The 16,065-nt window shown below is 38.1% G+C and overlaps 1 protein-coding gene and 1 pseudogene across 3 annotated transcripts in view; one reads left to right on the top strand and one right to left on the bottom strand.

Annotated features, from left to right (window-relative positions):
• Nucleotides 1-16,065, top strand: part of Entrep1 (endosomal transmembrane epsin interactor 1) — a 79,945-nt gene that overhangs the window by 12,649 nt on the left and 51,231 nt on the right. For both annotated transcript variants that reach the window (XM_087184086.1, XM_021253017.2), the window contains exon 2: nucleotides 1,855-1,911. In XM_087184086.1, coding sequence (XP_087040212.1) covers nucleotides 1,855-1,911 — 57 coding nt within the window. The remainder of the gene's footprint in view (nucleotides 1-1,854; nucleotides 1,912-16,065) is intronic.
• Nucleotides 12,420-15,875, bottom strand: LOC147825958 (ubiquitin-conjugating enzyme E2 J1 pseudogene; annotated as a pseudogene). The gene has a single exon (XR_015440113.1). The product of XR_015440113.1 is annotated as a ubiquitin-conjugating enzyme E2 J1 pseudogene (transcript).

Raw genomic sequence — 16,065 nt, forward strand, 5'->3', positions numbered from 1 at the left:
CACAGCTTGCATTTCTGCAGCAAAGTCTAGTAGGCAGTAGGGCAGGCAGACAGGCAGCGCACACATGTGGACACACACAGACATGTGCACACGCCTACACTTGCCCGCACATGATCTTGGGCTTTCTGAAGACGTACTGTCATCAAATGGGGTTAACCTTTGAGTAGAAGAGACATTGTAGTTTCCACACTTAAACTATTTCTCAGAAAACCAGAGTGAGGGCCTGAAAAGAGAAATGAGTTGGTGGAGGGGGAGTCCCTGACTCTGTGGAAGCTGAGTGAGAGCCTACAGCTCTAGATGTCATGGATTGTAGTTCCACTGTGTAAAGTAGATGCAACCACACACCCAGGATGAACCACACATGCCCAGAGTCTCCAGGCAGACATTGGGAGGGGAGGCAATATCCTTTAGGACTTAAGAGGACTGACCGTTAAGCAGACCACTAGTAGCACATGTAAACACAAATGGGATACAAAGAAATTGTCACTTACCTACCTAAACTTGCTTTTCGGTCCTTGGCAGGAATGAGCAGACTTGTCCTCTGTTGGTTTGGTGTTGTGGAATGATTCACTCTCAACTAGTGAGGACAGAGGGTATTGCAAGCTGGCCCATGTGCTTTGAATTTGAAGTGACACTGCAAAATCCATACTGACTTACAGCTAATAAACAATAATTATGAACTGGTGCATTGGAGGGATTTTGGCAGGTAAAACGTACACAGGAAGGAAAACCCTCTTAACTGCGTTTGGCAGATACACAAAGGTAAATCTTTATCACACAAAGGTAAATGTTCCCAGGTGGCATGAGGAACTCTGGGCTGAACAATTACTTTGATTATTTTTCTCAATAGCTTAGTGAACTATGTTATCCAGAAGGCTGACTTTGGTTTCCATTTTGTTTTGGCAACATGTTGGTTCTTCTTTACTGAACTTTTAACTTGTTGTTTATTCAAGTGTCATTTTGTAACATATCTTTGCACTGTAGTTCCTCCTCATTTGCAGAATAAATGCTTAGAAATATTCATCAGTTGTCAGCCATGTGACAAGCACTATACTTGCAGCTTAGGGATTCAGAGACAAGAAAAGAGTTTATTGTAGACAATACAGGGATGTGCCCTCAAATTATTACAATACAGAATTTTAAAAATACAGGTACAGAGGGCTTCATAGGGTATGGGATGGTAGGAACAGTGAAGGCTTCTCAGATGAAGTTACTATTAATTGGGGCCTTGTAGGATGGATGGGAGTTCTCAAGGAGCTAGGAGGGCCATTGGGAGGAGAGGGCACTGTGGCAAAGAGGAAGAGGCACATAGCCCAGGAAAGTCTAGAGCCTGGCTGGGCTGTGGAGGGACAGGTGTGTTCGGAAGGAGGCATGTGGTAGAGAGTAGTACATGAAACCAGGCCTGGGCAAGCAAAGGTTCCCAAGGATCTTGTCTACTGTTTGGATGAGTTTTCTTGTCTCACAAAGGTACCCACCTATTGGAAGGAGGGGTGTAGCCAGATGTGCATCTTACTACGTGATTCTGGCTGCTGACTGAATGAGTACTACTAGAAGCAGGGAGCTTGACTGGAAATACGGATTGCTTTTCTGACCAGAAGGAGAGGCTAATTTCTGTTAATGTGTTCTTAATTGACATTAAAAAGAATACAAGTCGATAAAAAAGCTTTGTGGGCTTGAAAGTGAGGGATAATTCAAAGTGATAATTCATCATGGTTCACCAGCAGTATTATTAAATTATTGATTTAGAATGCTTTGAAATTTCAGTATTTTAAAAATTACTACTTTTGAGTCTGAGAATTGGTTTATTGGAATTGGTGCATTTTCTAAACTGATGATACTTTTTTATCCTTACAGGTGATACTCTCTGGAATCATAGGATTAACAACTTGGAAAAGGCCTATGATACTGCTGGTATGTACCAGTATTATAAGTTGTTACCCCTTATAAAATGTGCTACCTATGAAGTCTTTTTTCAGATTACCATTGAGGAAATATTTTGGCCTTCTTGTTCACTGTTAGCAATGTACAGTAGTAGAAGTCAGATTTTTTAAACAATAAAATAAGATGATAGTTTTGTTGGTCTTCTGATACACTTTAAGCTTATGACACACTCAGTGCTATACTTGTATTTCTAGTTCAAGAATTAGATTCACTCTAAAGGTAGGATTTTTAAAAAAATTTTGTTTACTATGGGTAGTTTTAAACAGACCCCTAAGTGGAAGGAACAATATAATGAACTCTTTGTACCCATCACCAGCTTCAAAAATTCTTAACCGACAGCTCATCTTATTTTGCTCAACCATTTCTGCCACCTCCACATTCTCTTTTCTTCTTTATTCTTTGGAAGCAAATCTCACATATTAATCACAAATATGTGACTTTTCATTGTTGGAATGTTTTAGTTGGGCAGTCTCAGAATTTTGCTTAGGGTCACTACATTTTATCTTTGTCATATAAATATTATATTTTTCAGATAATATAGAGATGTATTGGTGACTTCATCCTTTGTTTTCATTGGGCTAAATTCGTATCACAAAAACTATTTCAAAATATACAATTCAGTGACATTGAGTACAATCCCAATTTGCTATCCTGTTTTTCAGAATATACTGTAAAATATAGAAAATCGCCAATGAAATTTATTCAGCTTTCTAGGAAATTCTTTTTTTTTTTTTTTGGTATTGAGAATTGAACTCGGGTCCTTGTGCTTGCACAGCAGGTGGTGAAACCACTGAACTAAATCCACGACCCTAGGAAATTAATTTTGAATTGAAGGATACTTAAACTTTTCTATGTAAAATCTCTTTTACGTTTCTCTCTTTCATCCTGAAACGAGGTTACATTATTTCCTAATGCCATTTTGATTTGTGTGTGTGTGTATGTTCATCTTAAACAGACCACAGTTTCCTAGGCTATGGGTAATAAAAACAAAAACATTTGAATACAAGGAGAAGAATCAGCTTTTTTTTTTTTTTTTTTTTTAGTACCGGGGTTTGAACTTGGGTCCTTGTGCTTGCGTAGCAGACAGTGAAACCACTGAGCTAAATCCCCGGCCCAAGAATCAGCTTTTTAAAAAATATCCAAATTGTGGATTGCAATCCTGGATTAGTGGTCTGGAAACACTTAAAGTGCTTTTTAGCATGTTAGCAACATTTTATAACTCTATCAATTGTTGCATTTAGTGAAACTCCTTTAACATATTTGGAAGGTATAAGTTATTAGGATAACATTTTAATACACTGGAGAGCAGGATAGAAGAAAATGAGGGCTTGGGTAAGCTTTATGGTCTGTTTTATACTTACAAAGCAGGCTTGTTTTGCCACAACTGTCTAAGATTACACTTTCTGCAGAAGAATTTTGGATCATATTTAATATTTGGTTGTAGGAATTACTTTTTCTTATTGGGTCAGTATTAAAATGCTTGAGTATTTAAGTGAAAATAAAACCTCTAATGATATTTGTACTCTGAAAATTCCTACTGATGAAGACAGTATGAGTATGTGTTCTGGATAGATTGTTTTATTAATTATATTGGTACATTTAAGGTATACAATATAATGACATTCATCAAATTTGCACCTTTACATAATCCAACTTGGTTCTTATTTTTTTCCCTTCCCCTGCCTTTCCCTTCAACCCCTCCATTCCTCTCTATCTACAAAGACTTTGTTTCCATTTTTTCTTTTTCTCATATTAATGCCATTACTTTCTTTCTTTTCCCCTGCCCCTCCCATTTCCCCTTCCCCTTTGCCCCTTTTCTTCCTATTTCACATTATCTATTATACCTTTTAGTCCTTATTTACACTTTCAGTTTCTCACACTAGAGAAACTGTTTGGTATTTACACATGTGTGTCCTATTTATTTCTCTTGAGAGTATCACCTCAGTGCATCCAATTTAGTTATAAATGTCTCTAATTTCTTGTTTTTTAAGGCTAATACTCCATTTTATTAAAAAACCCAGATTTTCTTTATCCAGTCTCCAATTGATGGGCAATTGGGTTGTTTCCAAGTTTTAGCTATCACCAATTTTGCTGCTATGAACACAAGTGCACATATATCACTATGGTATGATTCTGTTAATTCTTTGGGGAAGATCCCCAGCAGAGAAATAGCTGGGTCAAATGGGACTTCTAGTCCTAGTTCTTTGAGATATCTCCATACTGATTTCCACAGTGGTTGCATCAGTCGACACTCCCACCAGCATTGGAGTAGGGTTCCTTTTTCCCCACAGCCCCACCAGCATTTGTTATTGGTTGATTTCATGATGGCAGCCATTCTTTCCGGGGTGAGGTGGAATCTCAGTGTTGTTTTCATTTGCATCTCTCGAATAACTAATGATGTTGAACATTTTTTCATGTATTTATTTGCTGTTTCTACTTCTTTGAGAAATGCCTGTTCATTTCAGATGCCCATTTTTGGATTGGGTCTTTAAATTTGGGCTGTCTTATTTTTTAAACTTCTTTATAGATTCTAGATAGTAGACCTTTGTCTGAGGGACAGCTAGTGAAAAATTTTTTCCCACATTGTGGGTTGTCTCTTCACACTGTTGGTGGTTCCTCTTGCTGTGCAGAAGCTTTTTAATAAGAAGAGATCCCACTTGTTGATTGTTTGTGCTAGTTCGCAGGCAACACCCTTTCAGCTGGTTTAGCGTTTCTGTTTTAATATATACATCTTTAATCCACTTAGATTCTAGTTTAGTGCATGGTGAGAGATATGTGTCTAGTTTTAGTCTTTGGCAAGTTGAAACCCAATTTTTCCAGCACCATTTATTAAAGAGGCTATCTTTCCTCCAGTGAGGGTGTTTAGCTCCTTTGTCGGAGATGATGAGGTGGCTGAGTGTGTCTGGAGTTTTATCTGCATCTTCTAATCTGTTCCACTGGTCCTCAGGTCTGTTTCTTTGCCAGTACCATGCTGCTTTTTTATCACAGTAACTTTGTAGTATAGTTTCAAGTTGGGAGTTGTGATACCCCTGCTATGTCTCTGTTGCCTAGAATTCCTTTTGCTATTCTGGGTCTCTTCTTGTTCCAAATGAAGTTTTGAATTGTTTTCTCCAGGTCTGTGAAGTATGCTGTTGGGATTTCAATTGGGATTGCATTGAATCTATATAGCAGTTTTGGAAGTGTGGCCATCACTGTTGATTCTTCCTACCCAGGAGCAAGGGATGTCTTTCCAGTTTCTGATATCCTCTTCAATCTCTTTTTTCAGAGTGCCATAGTTTTCAGAGTAGAGGTCTTTGATTTCTTTTGTTAGGTTGATTCCTAGGTATTTCAATTTTTTGGATGCTATTGTGAAAGGAATTGATTGCCCCATTTCTCTCTCAATGAGTCTGTTTTTTGTGTACAGAAAAGCTGTTGATTTTTGTGTGTTGACCTTGTATCCAGCTACTTTACTGAATTTGGTTATTAAGTCGAGAAGACTTTTTGTGGAATTCTTGGGGTCTTCTATATAGAGTATCATGTCATCTGCAAATAATGACAATTTGACTTCTTCATTTCCTACCTTTATTCCTTTTATTTCTTTCTCTTGTCTAATTGCCATGGCTAATGTTTCCAAAACTATATTGAACAGGAGTGGTGATAGTGGACATCCTTGTCTTGTTCCTGAATTTAGTGTGAAGGATTTCAGTTTTTAACCATTTAGTATGATATTGGCTGTTGGTTTTTCATAGATGGCTTTTATCAGATTGCGGTAGAGGCCATCTATTCCAATTTTTTGTAGGTTTTTTATCAGAGATGCATGTTGAATTTTGTTGAATGCTTTTTCTGCATCTATTGAGATGATCATATGGGTTTTGCCCTTGGCTCTATTGATATAGTGTATTACATTATTGATTTGCATACGTTGAACCATCCCTGAATCCCTGGGATAAATCCCACTTGGTCAGGGTGTATAATCTTTTTGATTATCTTCTGCATTTTATTTGCCATTATCTTATTCAGGATTTTTGCATCTATGTTCATTAGTGAGATTGGCCTATAGTTCTTTTTTTCAGTTGGGTCTTTCTCTGCTTTGGGGATCAAGGTGATGCTTGCTTCCAGGAATGATTTTGGGAGTATTGCTTTCCTTTCAATTTCATTGAAGAGTTTAAACAGTAGTGGCAGTAGTTCCTCTCTGAATGTCTTGTAGAATTCAGCAGTGAAGCCATCAGGACCTGGACTTTTCTTCGTTGGTAAGTTTTTAATTAAGTTTTCTATTTCATTGATTAATATTGGGTTGTTTAGAATTTTTAGGTCTTCTTTGTTCAACTTTGGTAATTATATGTATCTAGGAATCTGTCCATTTCTTCTGTTTGACTGCTATTTGTTTTGAAATGTTAGTGTCAATTTATAAAAAAGATAAATTAAGTTTTAGGAACTGTAATAAAAAATTTTCTGTGTCTATCAGTAGATCATTTGATCCTTAGTATCATGCATGAAAAATGCTCAGTTCACATGACTCTATATACCATCATATGCTGTGAAAGTAGAAGGGAAATTATCCTTAGATAAGAGAAAGGGCAAAATGGATGTGGGGAGAATAATAGAGGATAGATATGATCAAAATATATTACATGCATATATGAAAATTTTAAAAAATTAATATGGCAAATAAAAATTAATATGGCCAAATAACAAATGATGCTCTTGTGTTACAAAGTGAAAAGAATGTGTGCTAAAATGAAAGAAACTGGATGTATCAGTCAGATAGTCTGAGTTCATCCCTATAAGAGCTGTATAACTCCGTGCCAACCACTTACCTTTCTGAGCCTAGTTATATTTTCTGCATGGAGGGAACAATTTAGTGGTATCAGGGGTGGCTCTAACACACCCTCCTCTTGATGGTATTTCCTTCCTCCCTTCTCTTCCTCCCTCCCATGACCTTGCTCCCTTGGCTTCCTGAGTTTAGAGAATGTATTTAGAGAATGAACATGGGTGGGAGACCACATTCAATTGGAGAAGCCAGATAGGCCTGATGGGCCTTGCAGACCCAGGCTTAGTTCTGGCCCTCTCCCCTTTACTGTGTCCCGTGCAGTGTGCATAGGATACCTCTGGTTTAGGACTTTGCTCCCCTAGCTGGTTGCGTGGCTCCTCCTTTTCTGGTTCTCAGTTCAGCAGTGTACCCGAAGAGAGACCATCCCTGATACCCTGATCATAGTGGTTCCCGGCCCTAAGAACTGAACTTTGAACCCCAGCCCTGCATTATTGGCTTCACCATCTTTGTACCTGGGTACTGTTGCGCATTACTTGTTGTCTGTCTCCACAGGAGACAGTTTGTTCTGTCTTTTTCACACTCTTTCTCTAGGGCCAGAATACTTGATACACATTTGTTATTGACTGTGAAGTTAATTTGGCAGTTAAGAAATTTAGGTCCTGGGTAAATCGTCACAGTTTTTCTTTTAGTTTTGTGTTCTGTTTTTCTCACTTGCTTTTTTTCTCCCAAACTTTGTATTCCTGCCTTTTAACTTGAGGGTCCTTAGGGAGAACTTTGGTGGTTCAGTTGGGAGGGGCCAGCCTGGTTCCATGTCAGAGGCATACTGTCCTCAGCACGAGCTGTTGGGTGCACACCAGTGTGGAACCACCTGAACATTCCCTTTGGAGGATGCTCCTCTTTGCTCCTCTTGTGATTGTTGCTGTGATTACATCAGGAGTTTTCCTAGTTTGAACAAAGGAGGGTCAGTTTGACCTAGTTCCTTCAAACTCAAGTTTTCACAGAAACTCAAAGAGTTGGAGGCTGCAATCCCAGAATTTCTCATAATGACACTTATCTGTTCAGGGCAAAAGTAATCCTATTGAAAAATGGTTTATAAATACTTAGAGTTATGACTAGGATTAAGCTAGGGAGTGTGTGCATATATGCATGTGTATATCATTTTAGCTTGTGTGTTTTCCATAAAAAGTAACATTTTCTTTCTTTTTTTTTTGGTACTGGGGATTGAGCTCGGGTCCTTGCGCTTATGCAGCAGGAGGCGAAACCACTGAGCTAAATTCCCAGCCCACATTTTCTGTTTTTGAAGAATGCTCTTATTTTGTCTAGGTATAATTTCCTTTTCAATCTAACCTAATGTTTTATGAATATTTAGAAATCAAAGATTCGGTGCTGGAAATGGCCTCAATGATTTTCTTATTTAAGCACCTCAGTTAAAGAATGGAATTGTCTTTCTCAGATGTTTTCCTTTGATGTTACATTTAGTAGGAATCAGCACAGTGGAAGTCCCCACAGTTCTCTGTCTGTAATTTGAGCTATCATTATTTATTTTTCTTGTTTAGAACAGTGGGAATGAATACAGCCTGCAAACTTGTAAAAAGGACAGCTCTGTTCTTTAGCATTAAGAATGAAGGAGCCTTGCAAGGGCAAGGTCCTGAGTTTGGTCTCCGGAACCAAAAAAAAAAAAAGAATGAAGGAGCTGCATGTGGTGGTGTCTACCTGTAATCCCAGCACCTGGGAGACTGAGGCAAAAGGATCACAAGTTCAAGCTCAACCTGGGTATTTTAGCAACTTGGGGAGACTGTCTCAAAAACTAAGAAAGACACTTCGGATGTAGCTCAGTGTGAAGGCCCTGGCTTCAGCTTCTTATCTGAAAAAATAAAATGAAGGTTCTTTCCCTGTGCTGTTTCCTGGGTCATTTGTGGTTTATTCTCACTTGTGAGTGACGCTGAGGACAGACCAAGACTATCCCAGACCAAGGACAGAAGAGGGTAAATGCATTGGCTATTTAAAAAAATCCACCATTCCTAACTTCTGGTTGAGAATATTTAGGCTAAATCCTCATTACCCAAAGAATCTACAATTTGCTTAAGGTATGCACACCCCCTTAATAGTCCAAGTAAGCTAGGGTGGCAAGATCTCCACAAAGCTATTTCGGGAGCCACGTGTTCTCATTTTAATTGTATCTTGGAGGGAAGGTTGTGGAACATCTGGAGACTTTTTCAAAGAGACTGAGGAGTTGCCCTCACTAGTGGGTCAGAAATAGTTATAGCTAATTTATGGCACAAAATAGATAGTGATACTTTCTTTCCTGATTATACAAAGAACTGAAGGACTGAGATATCCCATGTGTCATTGAGCGATTTGTGGATTTGCAAAATGAACTCAGAAGCTCTTTGGCTTTGTACACTCTAGTTCTTTCAAGTATGTTTCATGGCTGTCAATGGATGAACCCTTATTTTATTGTTTATGAAGCCTGCATTTTAATGCTTACACATTAGCACAAATTATCAAGTGACCCTGGAGAAATCTCTGGATTTAGATGTTTGTAAAATGAGTAGCTTAGATCAGGATAATGCCAGGTGTGGTGGCACATGCCTTTAATCCCAGCATTCAGGAAGCTGAGGCAGGAGGATTGCTGTGAGTTTAAGGCCAGCCTTGGCTACAACAATGAGTTCAAGGCCAGTCTGAATTACATAGTGAGGCCCTGTCTCCAAAAAACCAAAAATAAAAACTATTAAGAGTCCTTCTAGCTCTCCTATTAGAGATTTCCAGAATCTTCTTTAGTTGCCCTAATAGTATTTTAATTTTAGATGGGCATTTCAACAGGCCATTATGAGCTCCCTGTATATAAACTGAAATCCTATGGTTATTTCATTCTGTTTTTAAGGCATAAAAAGAGATGGCTGTCTTTACTCTTCAGAATGATTAATACTATAGTACATGCTTGGATGAATTTACTAGGTTCTTTTATATCCTGTTCTCCTGGTATTATTCCTGTGTTTTAGATAAGGGAATATTTGCTCAGGAAATAACTTGTTTACCTGGGACACAGTCAGGGGCGCTGTTATTAGAAAGAACCCAGGGCATCATCCTACTCTGGTCCTTTCTTTGTGTATGCTGCCACCTTCCCCATTAGCACACTGGAGTGGACTTTACAGGGGCTGACAGTGGCTTCTTTTGTGGTAAAATATGAGTTAAAAAAGTTGTTTTCCTACTTAAGGTTATTTATTTCTTTTTCAAATTTCAAACTAGCAAAAGTTTGGGCAATTTTATCTCTCATGCAAAAGAATCAGGTACAAAAATAACCAAGACAATGCAAGGTCCAGTTTTGCATTTCAATCCCTGACACTTTCAATGAATGAGTGACCAAGGAAATGATCTAATCAGCTTCCCCATTTGTACAGTGGGGATATACCTATTCCCCAGGATTGTAGTGAGGAACAAAAGACATAAATGCTTGTTGAAAAATATAAAATGGAAAGGAGGCTAGGCAAGCACATGATGAATTTATTCTTTATCATCCAGTGAGAAAATCTCTGAGACCTAGTGTCTTGCTTTAGCCACCAAGTAATCTATGGCAAATGTACCTATAGCAAAATGCACCCTTTGGCGTTGAGTGGGCACCCTGCGCTGGGTTCAGGATTAGTGTAACCTAGTCCACAGCAACAGAGCTTGATTTCTCTCTTCTGATCACCTCCTAGAACTGTGCATTGGTAGAAGCCTAAGAATGGGAAGCAGTCTTGGAATAGTCCATCTTGGGCAGAATCCAGACTCAGCTATTACCTTGTTTTGCAAAATGACGTAAACCAATGTAACTGTGTTCTAATTAGTTTGATAGCAACAGGTAACTGAGTTTGGTAGCAACAGGTCTGCCCCAATTTAGAAGTTATCTTTCTGCCAAGTTAATTTTGTTAAAATGAAAATGAGTCTCAGGTCAAATTTGGCTATATGTACAAATATTTACTAGCCACCAGACCAAAAGAATTGTTCACACTTAACCTTTCTGAAGCTTAAAGATAGTGAGCTAAAATTTGTATCATGTATGTAGAATGTGAGCAGTGTTTTTTTTTTTTATGTTCTACAGCTTTATTTTAGACAGACAGTTTAATAACCAAAATAGGTATTACTCTATTTTATAAGTAAATAAATGAGACCCAGAGACATGAAGTAATTTGCCCAACCTAGTAAGTGAACGAGCTGGTAAATGAACACACATTTATCTAACTCCAGTTCATGTCTTTTGTTTAATTTTATGCTTCAAATTTAGTTTTCATTGTTATCAGAGTTATGCATGCATATAGTTTAAAGGGTCAAATAGTGCTGTTAGTTTTAATAAGAAATATTTGGTTATCGCTTTTCTCAAAGAAAGCCCCCTCAACCATTCTTTTGGTATTTATTTTTGTATTTCTGAATAAAGTGTCCACTTCCTAATTTTTCAGTGTTTGGCATTATAGGCAGTTAGGATATCTTTGTCTTTGACAATAGTTCCCGCCTCCCACACCCTATACAATACTTTTGATATTCTTCTCATTATAGTCATATAATAATGCTTTTGCTCAGGGCAATTTTCAATCTTAGTCTTGTTTACAGTAGGATTCCTCTTCCTTTCCTGTAAAATATTTTGTCTTTCTCCAGGTTAACAATAATCTTTTCTTCCCTAGTTTTTCTCTTTATCTGTCATTAATTCAAATTTCACTTGTCCATTAGGCCCTGACTGTCGTCTGTTGCCTTTATCACTGTTTTGTCATTTCCTCTCTCTGGAGTTGGAACCCTGGTTCCTAGATTTCATAGAGTATTTTTTCTGACTTCCCCTTTCATTTTCATGGAGCATCCTCTAGTAACTATCTGAATATAAGGATACATGACAAAATATGCAAGGCATGATGAAAATATACAGTGGATGTTTTAAAAATTTATTATAGTGAAAGAATCCTAAATCTCCCCTGCTCCCTGCTTCAATCACGCTCATCCCATTGATGTCACCACTTTGGGAAGCAGCTCTGGGAATCCTCTTTCCTGAGCGTCTTCACTGTTGTGCTGCTGTGACTGATGTCCTGAACTGATTTAAAGCATTTACCTTTCATAATCATTTTGACTTTGGGGAAGAGCCAGAAGTCTCAGTGCCAAATCCAGTGAATAAGGTGAGGGAGAACACTCTGTAATGGTTTTATTTGACAGAAATTGCTGTAAATATTTTGAATTGATTCAAGATATTGAGGCAACCATGAAAAGAGACTCGCCAAAGAGGAGTATGAGAACTGCTTTGGAAAGTGGCCAGAAGGATGGGATAAGTGAGTTCAAGGCAAAGAGGAATATTTTGAGGGGGTGTTAATGGCCATGTGTCTTTTGCTTAATAAATTTTAAAATTTTTTATTTAAATATTTATCGTATTTTTGGATCATTGTAAATTGCATAACTGTAAAAACATTTTAGTTCTACTCAAACTGGATTCATGTTTTTTTTGGTACTGGGGATCAAACTCAGGACCTTGTGCTTGTGAGGCAGGCACAGTGCCACTGAACTAAATCCCTGGCCCAAACTTGATCGATATTTTTATCAGAGTATACAATTCCAAGTTGGAATTTTCTCTCAAAATTTTGGAGGCATTGTTCCATGGAATTTTGGCTCTACAATATTTAGCTGTCATTGATGAAAGATTTTCTTTTGAGTTCACAACTCTGGTCAGGCAAAGGAATCAGTTCTGTCTTTTTCTCAAGGGATAGCATACAGATAGTAAAATTCACATACCTAGAACACATGGCTTGGTGAATTTTTATGGATGTATACACTTGTGTAGTAATCACTCAGGTCATTCTAGACAACTTCTCCAGCATTCTGCACTGCTCCCTGGGCCCTTCCTAGTCAATTCTTCCCCTCCTTTCAGGGATATATTAGTCTGGTTTTCTTTACTATAATAAAAACACCTGAGACATTATGCTGTGCTTATAAAGAAAAGAGTTTTACTTAGCTCTCAGCTTTGGAGGCTGGAAGTCAGAAAACTCATGCACACTCTGGTGAAGTCCTCACAGCAGATGCAATGGAGGGAGTAAGAGATCCTATCTCTAGACCGAAAGCCGGGAAGGCTGGGGCCCCACATCTGCTCCTCCCAGTTACCCATAGACCTCTCTCTAGGCCCCACCAACCACATCTCAGCACAGCCACACTGGGGACCAAACTTCCAACACAGGAACCTTTAGAGGTACGTTTAAATGTTCTGAAACCATAGCAGAGAGTAGCTCCTGTTCTGATTTTTGTTTTTTGCATGTTCTAGAACTTCATATACAGTATATAGAATCATACAGCATGTGCACTTTTATGTCTGACTTTTTTTCACTCAGTATAGTGATTTGCTTCTTTATTTTCTATTTTTGTTTTTTGCTTTTTGAGACAGGAGCTTGCTATGTAGCTCAGGTTGCCCTGAAACTTAGATCTGCCTGCCTCAGCCTCCTAAGTACTAGGATTACAGGCATGTACCACCATGCCTGATGCAGTGTTATATAATGTTTTTGAGATTTAGCTGTGTTGTTACATGTATCAATGCTTTGTTCCTTTTTATTGGCAAGTTGGTTTTTTTTCTGGAATAATTAAAATTTATTGTGATTACAGAGCTAGGCATATGTTTCAAAAGATACTTCAAAGTACAGCAAACATTCAAATCCTAAGATTCTCCCTCTTCTAGAAGAAAATCAAGGCTTGGGCTCTTCCAAAGATCTATGAAGGACTGTCTTTTATTTTTTCTCCTTAATCTGTATGCATACTGGAGAGAGGGGAATGATAACAGCATATCAAAGTGGTTACAAAGTACTTCCTTTTCAAGTAATGTCCAGTAACGAAAATGTGATCTCATTTCCTCAGAAATGTTAGACCAAAATGAAGTTATTTTTATTGAAGTTATTTAGAACACAAAGTGACAGAACGGGCAGTTCCAATATATATCCTATAAATGACACTTTAAAGAAGGTACTTGGAGTTTTGCTTTTTCCCTTTTCAATTCTTCTATCCCTATATCATTCTACCTATTGAGCAGTACTCAACAAATGGTATGAGTAATTAATAATACTCCTAGGGACTTAAAATAACATCTTTTATCTGAAAATTTCAATGAACTATACAGAAAGGTATTGCAAATTTAAAGAAGAAGAAACTGAAGCATGAGAAATAACACTAAGTTATTTCCCTGTGAAGCAAATCAAACAGTGAGATAAGGAACTCTGAATTCCAGTCTCTTAAACTATGCAGGATACATTGCTTGACATGGTCTGAATGTCTAGCTAAATTTATAATAAATTTATAAAGATCAAAAAAGGAATGAAGGGTAGATACAAAATAATTTCTTTGTAAACAATTCTTAGATTATACCCAATGCAGAATGTTTAATGAAGCAGTTGAGTCACAGCTCTTAATTCACAAAACAGTATTATAACTCAAAGTCAAATATGTATTCATTGGCCATGTATATTCGTCGGAATGTAAGAGCTGCCAATGCCAAAGTCAGGATGATAATCAGTACAGCTGATCTGCCATGATCCGTGTGGTTGTCTCTTGGCTCCTGGCCCTGTATTACATCTGGTGACATCAACGACCTTCTTTGACTCTGCTGTTGGGCCTGGCGTTGTCGAGGGCTCACAGAGGTATTCTTAGCTGCAGGTTGGGGAGGTTGTTGAAAGGATGCTGCTGTGGGATTCTGGACTCCATACGAAGTGCTGGCCATAGCACCCTGGAATGTTATAGGTATGTTATCTTGTAAATCATTTAGTGAAAAGGAGTGGTTTAACTCTGACTCAGCAATGGTCTTTCCAGATGAATTGACTTCTGCCTTAAAACTGATTTGTCTTGTGAATTCCTTGACTTCTTGGTCAGCCTGGCTTGAGTCCCTTCCCAATTTTAAAGGCAACAGGACATCTATCATGGCAGAGCCACAGCCTTCACAACAAAATTCTTGTGATGTTTTGACAAGTGCTCTTCTTTCCTCAGGTGTGTAATCTAGAGAAGCTATGGCTCCCTCTCCTTTTGTTGGTATAAACCCAGTGATGGCCAGTAATGTTGTCCTTATACTCCATGAAGGGTGCCAAGTTTCAGGATGATGTCCTGAGATGCTCAGACAGATTTTCTTGCCCACTTCAAATCTTCCATTAGCTGTTAGGAGAATAATGCTTGGTGGTTTCATGGGATACTCTGGTGGTAGTACTATTTGTCCATGATAAACACCTCCATCAAAATCAGAATCTGGGGGCCCTCTTATGGTGAAGTGCCATTCAAAAAGGTTGTCCTCTAAAGGCTGCGCATGGTAATGATCTGTTGGATCTTTCAGTTCTGCTCCTTCTTTCATTAAACGTTTAACAGCCGGGCTCTTCAGGTTGTAGTGGGTCTCCACGGCGGGGCACTGGACCGGCGAGGTTGCAAGTCACCTTTATTGGCAAGTTTTAGTCCTTTATGGATGTATTGTAATTTATCCATTATCCTATTCTTAGGCATTTGGGTTTTTCTAATTTTTGGGCAATTATGAACACAGTGCTATGAAGATTCTTGTCTGTATCTTTGCCAACTCATGCACCAGTTGGATACATACCGGAGAGTGGAATTGCTGGGTCATAGGGTGGTTTATGTTTAACAAGATTAGAAACAGCCAGTAGTTTGCCATAGTGGTTGTAACGTTTTATGAATGCTTCTTCACTAGATAGTCAGTCTTAACTTTAGGTTTTACTTTCATTTCCAGAGGTCTCTGGTGGCTCCCCATTTCTGAATGTATGGGGAGGTAAATCCTGTTGTGTTTTGCTTCTCCCCAGTGCTGTGATAGGATTTTGTTTTCTCAGGACCTCTGAGCCAATTTACCTTCCCAAATTAGGTGTTCAAACAATAGCAACAACAAACCCAAACACAAAATCCAGGTGGGTTAAAGACCTAAATGTGAAAAGCAGTACTTTTGTAGAAGAAATTACAGTTGCTGCCTGACCTTTTGTCAAGATCAAAGTAGGAGAAAACACAGTAAGGAAGAACTTCCTAAGACACAAAAGCATAGATTACAAAGTCACAGTTAAGAATAATTGATAATTTGAAATAGGAAAAGGTCCAAAGGTGTAGGGGTGGCAGGAGGAGAAGGGGAAAGGGAAGCAGGGAAAGGAAAAATTATGAGAAAGAAAGAAAAAAAAAGGAAACAAAGTCCATGTAAATATGGAAGGGTGGTGGAGGTGAAGGGCGCATAGGTGATGGGGGAAGAAATAAGAACTAAGACACATCATGTACAGGTACAAACACCCAGTGATAAATGTAAATGCATTGTATACCTAAAATGTACCAATTAATATATATATAAAAAAAGTCACAGTTAAAATGTTTTATATTTTTATTCTTATATTTTATATTAAAATAAAAATAAA

Source organism: Heterocephalus glaber, unplaced genomic scaffold, assembly GCF_053883595.1.
Source record: "Heterocephalus glaber isolate CG9 unplaced genomic scaffold, H.glaber_assembly_v1.0 deba00001481, whole genome shotgun sequence".
NCBI classification, from domain to species: Eukaryota; Metazoa; Chordata; class Mammalia; order Rodentia; family Bathyergidae; genus Heterocephalus; species Heterocephalus glaber.